The sequence below is a fragment of the Bombina bombina genome, chromosome 6 (genome assembly GCF_027579735.1).
Source record: "Bombina bombina isolate aBomBom1 chromosome 6, aBomBom1.pri, whole genome shotgun sequence".
NCBI classification, from domain to species: Eukaryota; Metazoa; Chordata; class Amphibia; order Anura; family Bombinatoridae; genus Bombina; species Bombina bombina.
In genome coordinates this window covers 924,511-937,019 of record NC_069504.1, presented here as the reverse complement: position 1 = coordinate 937,019, position 12,509 = coordinate 924,511, and the positions used below count along the sequence as shown (strand labels likewise).

The window sequence follows — 12,509 nt, the reverse complement described above, 5'->3', positions numbered from 1 at the left end:
TATTAATATAACTGAGATAAGGAGCAGTCTGCAGAGGGTTAGATACAAGGTAATCACAGAGGTAAAAAGTATATTAATATAACAGAGATAAGGGGCAGTCTGCAGAGGCTTAGATACAGGGTAATCACAGAGGTAAAAAGTGTATTAATATAACTGAGATAAGGAGCAGTCTGCAGAGGCTTAGATACAGGGTAATCACAGAGGTAAAAAGTATATTAATATAACTGAGATAAGGGTCAGTCTGCAGAAGCTTAGATACAAGGTAATCACAGAGGTAAAAAGTATATTTATATAACAGAGATAAGGGGCAGTCTGCAGAGGGTTAGATACAAGGTAATCACAGAGGTAAAAAGTATATTAACATAACTGAGATAAGGGGCAGTCTGCAGAGGCTTAGATACAAGGTAATCACAGAGGTAAAAAGTATAATAATATAACTGAGATAAGGAGCAGTCTGCAGAGGCTTAGATACAAGGTAATCACAGAGGTAAAAAGTATATTAATATAACAGTGTAGGTTATGCAAAACTGGGGAACGGGTTATAAAGGGATTATCTATCTTTTTAAACAATAATTATTTCAAGTAGACTGTCTCTTTAAGGCAAAATGCAGAAAGTGTGGTATCCTCAGAAGGAGGGGTTACCAATAAACATTCTGGAGCTATAGGCAATCTTCTGGGTTCTTCAGAGGCGGGAATATTTTCTTTAATTACTGCAGTGGCATACATCAGTCACCAAGGCAGAACTTGCAGTTCCCTGGCAATGAAGGAAGTGTCCCACATTATGTAGTGTGGGGTGAATGTTACCATTGTATAATCTGTTATCTACATCCCAGGTGTGAACAATAGGAAGGCAGACTTTTCTTTCCTAAGATATGGTGAGTCCACAATGTCATCAATTACTAGTGGGAATATCTCTGTTAGGAGTTTGTGTCCTTTCACACCTTGTGAGCTGTCTTCCTGCCGGACAGCTAGACTGCAGGTAAATGCTTTTGTCTTCTAGGTATAGGAGACTGCACTTTTAAAGGTTCATTATTTATATTCTTCAGTTTTTCTTTCTGTGGTTTAGTAATCCTTTAAATAGGATTCGATAGGCAGTATGCAGACACTATGGGATTTGCCCGTTAGGACCGGGTGTTGCTAAATTGTTAGTTTTTAATTTTTTGCAAATGTTTGTTTTGTTCATGTAGTAACGGCTGTTGCTATGTCTGTTTCAAATTTCTCGTCTTTTTTTCTTGTATGCGCTTTTCCAGGTGTGCTGGTCATATGATCTTTGTGTTTTATATGGAGCGGATCGGCGTCTGTGTTGTTGCTGCAGTCTGTCTCAGTGTATGTGCAGTTGCCTGTCAGTCTCTGTGTTGTTGCTGCAGTCTGTCTCAGTGTATGTGCAGTTGCCTGTCAGTCTCTGTGTTGTTACTGCAGTCTGTCTCAGTGTATGTGCAGTTGCCTGTCAGTCTCTGTGTTGTTACTGCAGTCTGTCTCAGTGTATGTGCAGTTGCCTGTCAGTCTCTGTGTTGTTGCTGCAGTCTGTCTCAGTGTATGTGCAGTTGCCTGTCAGTCTCTGTGTTGTTACTGCAGTCTGTCTCAGTGTATGTGCAGTTGCCTGTCAGTCTCTGTGTTGTTACTGCAGTCTGTCTCAGTGTATGTGCAGTTGCCTGTCAGTCTCTGTGTTGTTGCTGCAGTCTGTCTCAGTGTATGTGCAGTTGCCTGTCAGTCTCTGTGTTGTTGCTGCAGTCTGTCTCAGTGTATGTGCAGTTGCCTGTCAGTCTCTGTGTTGTTACTGCAGTCTGTCTCAGTGTATGTGCAGTTGCCTGTCAGTCTCTGTGTTGTTGCTGCAGTCTGTCTCAGTGTATGTGCAGTTGCCTGTCAGTCTCTGTGTTGTTGCTGCAGTCTGTCTCAGTGTATGTGCAGTTGCCTGTCAGTCTCTGTGTTGTTGCTGCAGTCTGTCTCAGTGTATGTGCAGTTGCCTGTCAGTCTCTGTGTTGTTGCTGCAATCTGTCTCAGTGTATGTGCAGTTGCCTGTCAGTCTCTGTGTTGTTGCTGCAGTCTGTCTCAGTGTATGTGCAGTTGCCTGTCAGTCTCTGTGTTGTTACTGCAGTCTGTCTCAGTGTATGTGCAGTTGCCTGTCAGTCTCTGTGTTGTTGCTGCAGTCTGTCTCAGTGTATGTGCAGTTGCCTGTCAGTCTCTGTGTTGTTGCTGCAGTCTGTCTCAGTGTATGTGCAGTTGCCTGTCAGTCTCTGTGTTGTTGCTGCAGTCTGTCTCAGTGTATGTGCAGTTGCCTGTCAGTCTCTGTGTTGTTGCTGCAGTCTGTCTCAGTGTATGTGCAGTTGCCTGTCAGTCTCTGTGTTGTTACTGCAGTCTGTCTCAGTGTATGTGCAGTTGCCTGTCAGTCTCTGTGTTGTTGCTGCAGTCTGTCTCAGTGTATGTGCAGTTGCCTGTCAGTCTCTGTGTTGTTACTGCAGTCTGTCTCAGTGTATGTGCAGTTGCCTGTCAGTCTCTGTGTTGTTACTGCAGTCTGTCTCAGTGTATGTGCAGTTGCCTGTCAGTCTCTGTGTTGTTACTGCAGTCTGTCTCAGTGTATGTGCAGTTGCCTGTCAGTCTCTGTGTTGTTGCTGCAGTCTGTCTCAGTGTATGTGCAGTTGCCTGTCAGTCTCTGTGTTGTTGCTGCAGTCTGTCTCAGTGTATGTGCAGTTGCCTGTCAGTCTCTGTGTTGTTGCTGCAGTCTGTCTCAGTGTATGTGCAGTTGCCTGTCAGTCTCTGTGTTGTTACTGCAGTCTTTCTCAGTGTATGTGCAGTTGCCTGTCAGTCTCTGTGTTGTTGCTGCAGTCTGTCTCAGTGTATGTGCAGTTGCCTGTCAGTCTCTGTGTTGTTGCTGCAGTCTGTCTCAGTGTATGTGCAGTTGCCTGTCAGTCTCTGTGTTGTTGCTGCAGTCTGTCTCAGTGTATGTGCAGTTGCCTGTCAGTCTCTGTGTTGTTACTGCAGTCTGTCTCAGTGTATGTGCAGTTGCCTGTCAGTCTCTGTGTTGTTGCTGCAGTCTGTCTCAGTGTATGTGCAGTTGCCTGTCAGTCTCTGTGTTGTTACTGCAGTCTGTCTCAGTGTATGTGCAGTTGCCTGTCAGTCTCTGTGTTGTTGCTGCAGTCTGTCTCAGTGTATGTGCAGTTGCCTGTCAGTCTCTGTGTTGTTACTGCAGTCTGTCTCAGTGTATGTGCAGTTGCCTGTCAGTCTCTGTGTTACTGCAGTCTGTCTCAGTGTATGTGCAGTTGCCTGTCAGTCTCTGTGTTGTTGCTGCAGTCTGTCTCAGTGTATGTGCAGTTGCCTGTCAGTCTCTGTGTTACTGCAGTCTGTCTAAGTGTATGTGCAGTTGCCCGTCAGTCTCTGTGTTGTTGCTGCAGTCTGTCTCAGTGTATGTGCAGTTGCCTGTCAGTCTCTGTGTTGTTGCTGCAGTCTGTCTCAGTGTATGTGCAGTTGCCTGTCAGTCTCTGTGTTGTTGCTGCAGTCTGTCTCAGTGTATGTGCAGTTGCCCGTCAGTCTCTGTGTTGTTGCTGCAGTCTGTCTCAGTGTATGTGCAGTTGCCTGTCAGTCTCTGTGTTGTTGCTACAGTCTCAGTGTATGTGCAGTTGCCTGTCAGTCTCTGTGTTGTTGCTGCAGTCTGTCTCAGTGTATGTGCAGTTGCCTGTCAGTCTCTGTGTTGTTACTGCAGTCTGTCTCAGTGTATGTGCAGTTGCCTGTCAGTCTCTGTGTTGTTACTGCAGTCTGTCTCAGTGTATGTGCAGTTGCCTGTCAGTCTCTGTGTTGTTGCTGCAGTCTGTCTCAGTGTATGTGCAGTTGCCTGTCAGTCTCTGTGTTGTTACTGCAGTCTGTCTCAGTGTATGTGCAGTTGCCTGTCAGTCTCTGTGTTACTGCAGTCTGTCTAAGTGTATGTGCAGTTGCCCGTCAGTCTCTGTGTTGTTGCTGCAGTCTGTCTCAGTGTATGTGCAGTTGCCTGTCAGTCTCTGTGTTGTTGCTACAGTCTCAGTGTATGTGCAGTTGCCTGTCAGTCTCTGTGTTGTTGCTGCAGTCTGTCTCAGTGTATGTGCAGTTGCCTGTCAGTCTCTGTGTTGTTGCTGCAGTCTGTCTCAGTGTATGTGCAGTTGCCTGTCAGTCTCTGTGTTGTTACTGCAGTCTGTCTCAGTGTATGTGCAGTTGCCTGTCAGTCTCTGTGTTGTTACTGCAGTCTGTCTCAGTGTATGTGCAGTTGCCTGTCAGTCTCTGTGTTGTTACTGCAGTCTGTCTCAGTGTATGTGCAGTTGCCTGTCAGTCTCTGTGTTGTTGCTACAGTCTGTCTCAGTGTATGTGCAGTTGCCTGTCAGTCTCTGTGTTGTTGCTACAGTCTGTCTCAGTGTATGTGCAGTTGCCTGTCAGTCTCTGTGTTGTTGCTGCAGTCTGTCTTAGTGTATGTGCAGTTGCCTGTCAGTCTCTGTGTTGTTACTGCAGTCTGTCTCAGTGTATGTGCAGTTGCGTGTCAGTCTCTGTGTCGTTGCTGCAGTCTGTCTCAGTGTATGTGCAGTTAACTGTCAGTCTCTGTGTTGTTGCTGCAATCTGTCTCAGTGTATGTGCAGTTGCGTGTCAGTCTCTGTGTCGTTGCTGCAGTCTGTCTCAGTGTATGTGCAGTTGCCTGTCAGTCTCTGTGTTGTTGCTGCAGTCTGTCTCAGTGTATGTGCAGTTGCCTGTCAGTCTCGGTGTTGTTGCTGCAGTCTTTCTCAGTGTATGTGCAGTTGCCTGTCAGTCTCTGTGTTGTTAATGCAGTCTTTCTCAGTGTATGTGCAGTTGCCTGTCAGTCTCTGTGTTGTTGCTGCAGTCTGTCTCAGTGTATGTGCAGTTGCCTGTCAGTCTCTGTGTTGTTACTGCAGTCTTTCTCAGTGTATGTGCAGTTGCCTGTCAGTCTCTGTGTTGTTGCTGCAGTCTGTCTTAGTGTTTGTGCAGTTGCCTGTCAGTCTCTGTGTTGTTACTGCAGTCTTTCTCAGTGTATGTGCAGTTGCGTGTCAGTCTCTGTGTTGTTGCTGCAGTCTTTCTCAGTGTATGTGCAGTTGCCAGTCTGTCTCAGTGTTGTTACTGCAGTCTGTCTCAGTGTATGTGCAGTTGCCTGTCAGTCTCTGTGTTGTTGCTGCAGTCTGTCTCAGTGTATGTGCAGTTGCCTGTCAGTCTCTGTGTTGTTGCTGCAGTCTGTCTCAGTGTATGTGCAGTTGCCTGTCAGTCTCTGTGTTGTTGCTGCAGTCTGTCTCAGTGTATGTGCAGTTGCCTGTCAGTCTCTGTGTTGTTACTGCAGTCTTTCTCAGTGTATGTGCAGTTGCCTGTCAGTCTCTGTGTTGTTGCTGCAGTCTGTCTTAGTGTTTGTGCAGTTGCCTGTCAGTCTCTGTGTTGTTACTGCAGTCTTTCTCAGTGTATGTGCAGTTGCGTGTCAGTCTCTGTGTTGTTGCTGCAGTCTTTCTCAGTGTATGTGCAGTTGCCAGTCTGTCTCAGTGTTGTTACTGCAGTCTGTCTCAGTGTATGTGCAGTTGCCAGTCTGTCTCAGTGTATGTGCAGTTGCCAGTCTGTCTCAGTGTATGTGCAGTTGCCAGTCTGTCTCAGTGTATGTGCAGTTGCCAGTCTGTCTCAGTGTATGTGCAGTTGCCAGTCTGTCTCAGTGTATGTGCAGTTGCCAGTCTGTCTCAGTGTATGTGCAGTTGCCAGTCTGTCTCAGTGTATGTGCAGTTGCCAGTCTGTCTCAGTGTATGTGCAGTTGCCAGTCTGTCTCAGTGTATGTGCAGTTGCCAGTCTGTCTCAGTGTATGTGCATTTGCCAGTCTGTCTCAGTGTATGTGCAGTTGCCAGTCTGTCTCAGTGTATGTGCAGTTGCCTGTCAGTCTCTGTGTTGTTGCTGCAGTCTGTCTCAGTGTATGTGCAGTTGCCTGTCAGTCTCTGTGTTGTTGCTGCAGTCTGTCTCAGTGTATGTGCAGTTGCCTGTCAGTCTCTGTGTTGTTACTGCAGTCTGTCTCAGTGTATGTGCAGTTGCCTGTCAGTCTCTGTGTTGTTACTGCAGTCTGTCTCAGTGTATGTGCAGTTGCCTGTCAGTCTCTGTGTTGTTACTGCAGTCTGTCTCAGTGTATGTGCAGTTGCCTGTCAGTCTCTGTGTTGTTGCTACAGTCTGTCTCAGTGTATGTGCAGTTGCCTGTCAGTCTCTGTGTTGTTGCTACAGTCTGTCTCAGTGTATGTGCAGTTGCCTGTCAGTCTCTGTGTTGTTGCTGCAGTCTGTCTTAGTGTATGTGCAGTTGCCTGTCAGTCTCTGTGTTGTTACTGCAGTCTGTCTCAGTGTATGTGCAGTTGCGTGTCAGTCTCTGTGTCGTTGCTGCAGTCTGTCTCAGTGTATGTGCAGTTGCCTGTCAGTCTCTGTGTTGTTGCTGCAGTCTGTCTCAGTGTATGTGCAGTTGCCTGTCAGTCTCGGTGTTGTTGCTGCAGTCTTTCTCAGTGTATGTGCAGTTGCCTGTCAGTCTCTGTGTTGTTACTGCAGTCTTTCTCAGTGTATGTGCAGTTGCCTGTCAGTCTCTGTGTTGTTGCTGCAGTCTGTCTTAGTGTTTGTGCAGTTGCCTGTCAGTCTCTGTGTTGTTACTGCAGTCTTTCTCAGTGTATGTGCAGTTGCCTGTCAGTCTCTGTGTTGTTACTGCAGTCTGTCTCAGTGTATGTGCAGTTGCCTGTCAGTCTCTGTGTTGTTACTGCAGTCTGTCTCAGTGTATGTGCAGTTGCCTGTCAGTCTCTGTGTTGTTACTGCAGTCTTTCTCAGTGTATGTGCAGTTGCCTGTCAGTCTCTGTGTTGTTACTGCAGTCTGTCTCAGTGTATGTGCAGTTGCCTGTCAGTCTCTGTGTTGTTACTGCAGTCTGTCTCAGTGTATGTGCAGTTGCCTGTCAGTCTCTGTGTTGTTGCTGCAGTCTGTCTCAGTGTATGTGCAGTTGCCTGTCAGTCTCTGTGTTGTTGCTGCAGTCTTTCTCAGTGTATGTGCAGTTGCCAGTCTGTCTCTGTGTTGTTACTGCAGTCTGTCTCAGTGTATGTGCAGTTGCCTGTCAGTCTCTGTGTTGTTGCTGCAGTCTGTCTCAGTGTATGTGCAGTTGCCTGTCAGTCTCTGTGTTGTTGCTGCAGTCTGTCTCAGTGTATGTGCAGTTGCCTGTCAGTCTCTGTGTTGTTACTGCAGTCTTTCTCAGTGTATGTGCAGTTGCCTGTCAGTCTCTGTGTTGTTGCTGCAGTCTGTCTTAGTGTTTGTGCAGTTGCCTGTCAGTCTCTGTGTTGTTACTGCAGTCTTTCTCAGTGTATGTGCAGTTGCCTGTCAGTCTCTGTGTTGTTACTGCAGTCTTTCTCAGTGTATGTGCAGTTGCCAGTCTGTCTCAGTGTTGTTACTGCAGTCTGTCTCAGTGTATGTGCAGTTGCGTGTCAGTCTCTGTGTTGTTGCTGCAGTCTTTCTCAGTGTATGTGCAGTTGCCAGTCTGTCTCAGTGTTGTTACTGCAGTCTGTCTCAGTGTATGTGCAGTTGCCAGTCTGTCTCAGTGTATGTGCAGTTGCCAGTCTGTCTCAGTGTATGTGCAGTTGCCAGTCTGTCTCAGTGTATGTGCAGTTGCCAGTCTGTCTCAGTGTATGTGCAGTTGCCAGTCTGTCTCAGTGTATGTGCAGTTGCCAGTCTGTCTCAGTGTATGTGCAGTTGCCAGTCTGTCTCAGTGTATGTGCAGTTGCCAGTCTGTCTCAGTGTATGTGCAGTTGCCAGTCTGTCTCAGTGTATGTGCAGTTGCCAGTCTGTCTCAGTGTATGTGCAGTTGCCAGTCTGTCTCAGTGTATGTGCAGTTGCCAGTCTGTCTCAGTGTATGTGCAGTTGCCAGTCTGTCTCAGTGTATGTGCAGTTGCCAGTCTGTCTCAGTGTATGTGCAGTTGCCAGTCTGTCTCAGTGTATGTGCAGTTGCCAGTCTGTCTCAGTGTATGTGCAGTTGCCAGTCTGTCTCAGTGTATGTGCAGTTGCCAGTCTGTCTCAGTGTATGTGCAGTTGCCAGTCTGTCTCAGTGTATGTGCAGTTGCCAGTCTGTCTCAGTGTATGTGCAGTTGCCAGTCTGTCTCAGTGTATGTGCAGTTGCCAGTCTGTCTCAGTGTATGTGCAGTTGCCAGTCTGTCTCAGTGTATGTGCAGTTGCCAGTCTGTCTCAGTGTATGTGCAGTTGCCAGTCTGTCTCAGTGTATGTGCAGTATGCCACTGCAGTAATTAAAGAAAATATTCCTGCCTGAGGTCCTTCCACCTCTGAAGAACCCAGAAGATTGCCTATAGCTCCAGAATGTTTATTGGTAACCCCTCCTTCTGAGGATACCAAACTTTCTGCATTTTGCCTTAAAGGGACAGTCTACTTGAAATAATTATTGTTTAAAAAGATAGAGAATCCCTTTATAACCCGTTCCCCAGTTTTGCATAACCTACACTGTTATATTAATATACTTTTTACCTCTGTGATTACCTTGTATCTAAGCCTCTGCAGACTGCTCCTTATCTCAGTTATATTATTATACTTTTTACCTCTGTGATTACCTTGTATCTAAGCCTCTGCAGACTGCCCCTTATCTCAGTTATGTTAATATACTTTTTACCTCTGTGATTACCTTGTATCTAAGCCTCTGCAGACTGCCCCTTATCTCAGTTATATTAATATACTTTTTACCTCTGTGATTACCTTGTATCTAAGCCTCTGCAGACTGCTCCTTATCTCAGTTATATTAATATACTTTTTTACCTCTGTGATTACCTTGTATCTAAGCCTTTGCAGACTGCTCCTTATCTTAGTTATATTAATATACTGTTTACTTGTGGGATTACCCTGTATCTAAGCTTCTGCAGACTGCTCCTTATCTCAGTTATATTAATATACTTTTTACCTCTGTGATTACCTTGTATCTAAGCCTCTGCAGACTGCCTCCTTATCTCAGTTATATTAATATACTTTTTATCTCTGTGATTACCTTGTATCTAAGCCTCTGCAGACTGCCCCTTATCTCAGTTATATTAATATACTTTTTACCTCTGTGATTATCTTGTATCTAAGCCTCTGCAGACTGCTCCTTATCTCAGTTATATTAATACACTTTTTACCTCTGTGATTACCTTGTATCTAACCCTCTGCAGACTGCCCCTTATCTCAGTTATATTAATATACTTTTTACCTCTGTGATTACCTTGTATCTAACCCTCTGCACACTGCCCCTTATCTCAGTTATATTAATATACTTTTTACCCTCTGTGATTACCTTGTATCTAAGCCTCTGCAGACTACCCATTATCTCAGTTATATTAATATACTGTTTACCTCTGTGATTACCTTGTATCTAAGCCTCTGCAGACTGCTCCTTATCTCAGTTATATTAATACACTTTTTACCTCTGATTACCCTGTATCTAAGCCTCTGCAGACTGCCCCTTATCTCAGTTATATTAATATACTTTTTACTTCTGTGATTACCTTGTATCTAAGCCTCTGCAGACTGCCCCTTATCTCAGTTATAATCTCAGTTATATTAATATACTTTTTACCTCTGTGATTACCTTGTATCTAAGCCTCTGCAGACTGCCCCTTATCTCAGTTATAATCTCAGTTATATTAATATACTTTTTACCTCTGTGATTATCTTGTATTTAAGCCTCTGCAGACTGCTCCTTATCTCAGTTATATTAATACACTTTTTACCTCTGTGATTACCTTGTATCTAACCCTCTGCAGACTGCCCCTTATCTCAGTTATATTAATATACTTTTTACCTCTGTGATTACCTTGTATCTAACCCTCTGCACACTGCTCCTTATCTCAGTTATATTAATATACATTTTACCTCTGTGATTACCTTGTATCTAAGCCTCTGCAGACTGCCTCCTTATCTCAGTTACATTAATATACTTTTTACCTCTGTGATTACCTTGTATCTAAGCCTCTGCAGACTGCCCCTTATCTCAGTTATATTAATATACTTTTTACCTCTGATTACCCTGTATCTAAGCCTCTGCAGACTGCTCCTTATCTCAGTTATATTAATATACTGTTTACCTCTGTGATTACCTTGTATCTAAGCCTCTGCAGACTGCTCCTTATCTCAGTTATATTAATACACTTTTTACCTCTGATTACCCTGTATCTAAGCCTCTGCAGACTGCCCCTTATCTCAGTTATATTAATATACTTTTTACTTCTGTGATTACCTTGTATCTAAGCCTCTGCAGACTGCCCCTTATCTCAGTTATAATCTCAGTTATATTAATATACTTTTTACCTCTGTGATTACCTTGTATCTAAGCCTCTGCAGACTGCTCCTTATCTCAGTTATATTAATATACTTTTTACCTCTGATTACCCTGTATCTAAGCCTCTGCAGACTGCTCCTTATCTCAGTTATATTAATATACTTTTTACCTCTGTGATTACCCTGTATCTAACCCTCTGCAGACTGCTCCTTATCTCAGTTATATTAATATACTTTTTTACCTCTGTGATTACCTTGTATCTAAGCCTCTGCAGACTGCCCCTTATCTCAGTTATATTAATATACTTTTTACCTCTGTGATTACCTTGTATCTAAGCCTCTGCAGACTGCCCCCTAATCTCATTGTGTTTTACAAACTTGCATTCCACACAATTAGTGCTGACTCATGACTAACTCTGTGGGAGTGAGCACAATGTTATCAATGACACACATGAAGTAACACCATCTAGCTGTAAAAAATTAATAAAATGCACTGAGATAAGAAGCAGCCTTCAAGGGCTTAGAAAACACCCTACCTAGGTTTAGCTTTCAACAAAGAATAACAAGAGAACAAAGCTCCTTTATCCTTTTGTTTTGGATTGACAACTTAGCACACAGTACTTCTCTACCACCAGTTTAGAAGAAACACAATCCTCATTTTAACTAAAGTTTTTATAGTGGGAGGGATATAGATTCTGGTGTGTTGGGGTGTTTTTGGACTTGTGGACTCCCACCATCTTATGAAAAAAAAATCACTAGACATAGGTAATGAGCATGTTGTTGTGTATTGTCTATAGTGGTAGGGCAGGGATATTGTGTGGCAAGGAAGGCAAGTCTCTATTGGGTTAGTAATGATGTTTCTGACAGCAGTATGAAGCATTGCTAGTGGGTTTAGAAATAGACAATGAAGTGCATTTGCTGTGTCTTTTTTATGGAGTCAGAGAAGCTGGAGCTTGTAGTAGCCCTACCTACTAGTGTAGTCCCCCCTACTTGCGCAGACCCTCCCTACTTGCGCAGACCCCCCCCACTTGCGCAGACCCCCCCCACTTGCGCAGACCCCCCCCTACTTGCGCAGACCCCCCTACTTGCGCAGACCCTCCCTACTTGCGCAGACCCCCCCCACATGCGCAGACCCCCCCCTACTTGCGCAGACCCCCCTACTTGCGCAGACCCTCCCTACTTGCGCAGACCCCCCCCTACTTGCGCAGACCCTCCCTACTTGCGCAGACCCCCCCCTACTTGCGCAGACCCCCCCCTACTTGCGCAGACCCCCCCCACTTGCGCAGACCCCCCCCTACTTGCGCAGACCCCCCCTACTTGCGCAGACCCCCCCCTACTTGCGCAGACCCCCCCCCTACTTGCGCAGACCCCCCCCCACTTGCGCAGACCCCCCCCTACTTGCGCAGACCCCCCTATTGCACCAGCAGCTGATCAGTTCTCCTAGACAACAACGGACAATTAAAGGCTGTAAGTTTAGTCTGTTTCCTGTATTGTTTTCCTTCATTTAGTGACTATTTAGTGCTCACATACACAGACATTATTTCATCTGATATACACTGGGTTTAATCCATAAGATTTAGGTTACCAATTGCAGTATTTAAATGGCCTTTTTAGCTGTTAATTAGGTTTTGTTGGAGCGTGCGACTGTGTCTGTCACATCCCTAGCGTGTGAGCTATTTATTCACTAAAGGTCCCACATGACATAGAAACGACTAATGAAAGCTCTAAACTAATCTCCCGTCACATTACAGACAGGATCTCTCTTACCTGATGCACACAGTCCAGGAACTGCAGGAAGATGGGAGTGAAGCCATTGCTCTGGCTGGCTGCTGTATGAGCTCCGCGGTGACTGAATCTGTGACCAAACGAGAGCCACTCCTTTTCCAAGAGCAGGCGGAATCCTTCTAGAGTTCTGTAGTAAGGGTCTGAGAGCAGCTGCACCAAAGACACCACCTGCAGAGGCGAGAGAAGAGCGTTCACTGGCAGCACGGAGGGAAAACACTGTGCTAGACAAAGCTGTAGAACTTGCTGCCCTGTCACTGGCTACAGGAGAATAAAACCTATGCACCCCAGAATAAATCTGTGTCATTACTTTCATATCCAATAGATTCAACCAGAAGGACATCTGATTGTGTCACTTACTCAATACCTTTAGCTGGTGCTGAACAATAAACATTCTTATTTACTTGTACAGAAAAGGTTCCTCAGTAATGGACAAGCAGCACCCCATCCCACTGGAGAGGTAGAG

The 12,509-nt window shown here is 45.2% G+C and overlaps 1 protein-coding gene across 1 annotated transcript in view; it reads right to left on the bottom strand.

Annotated features, from left to right (window-relative positions):
• SBF1 (SET binding factor 1) overlaps nt 1-12,509 on the bottom strand; it is a gene marked incomplete in the record, with an annotated part of 739,370 nt that overhangs the window by 51,208 nt on the left and 675,653 nt on the right. Inside the window, 1 exon segment of the mRNA XM_053716293.1 lies at nt 12,029-12,214. Coding sequence (XP_053572268.1) covers nt 12,029-12,214 — 186 coding nt within the window.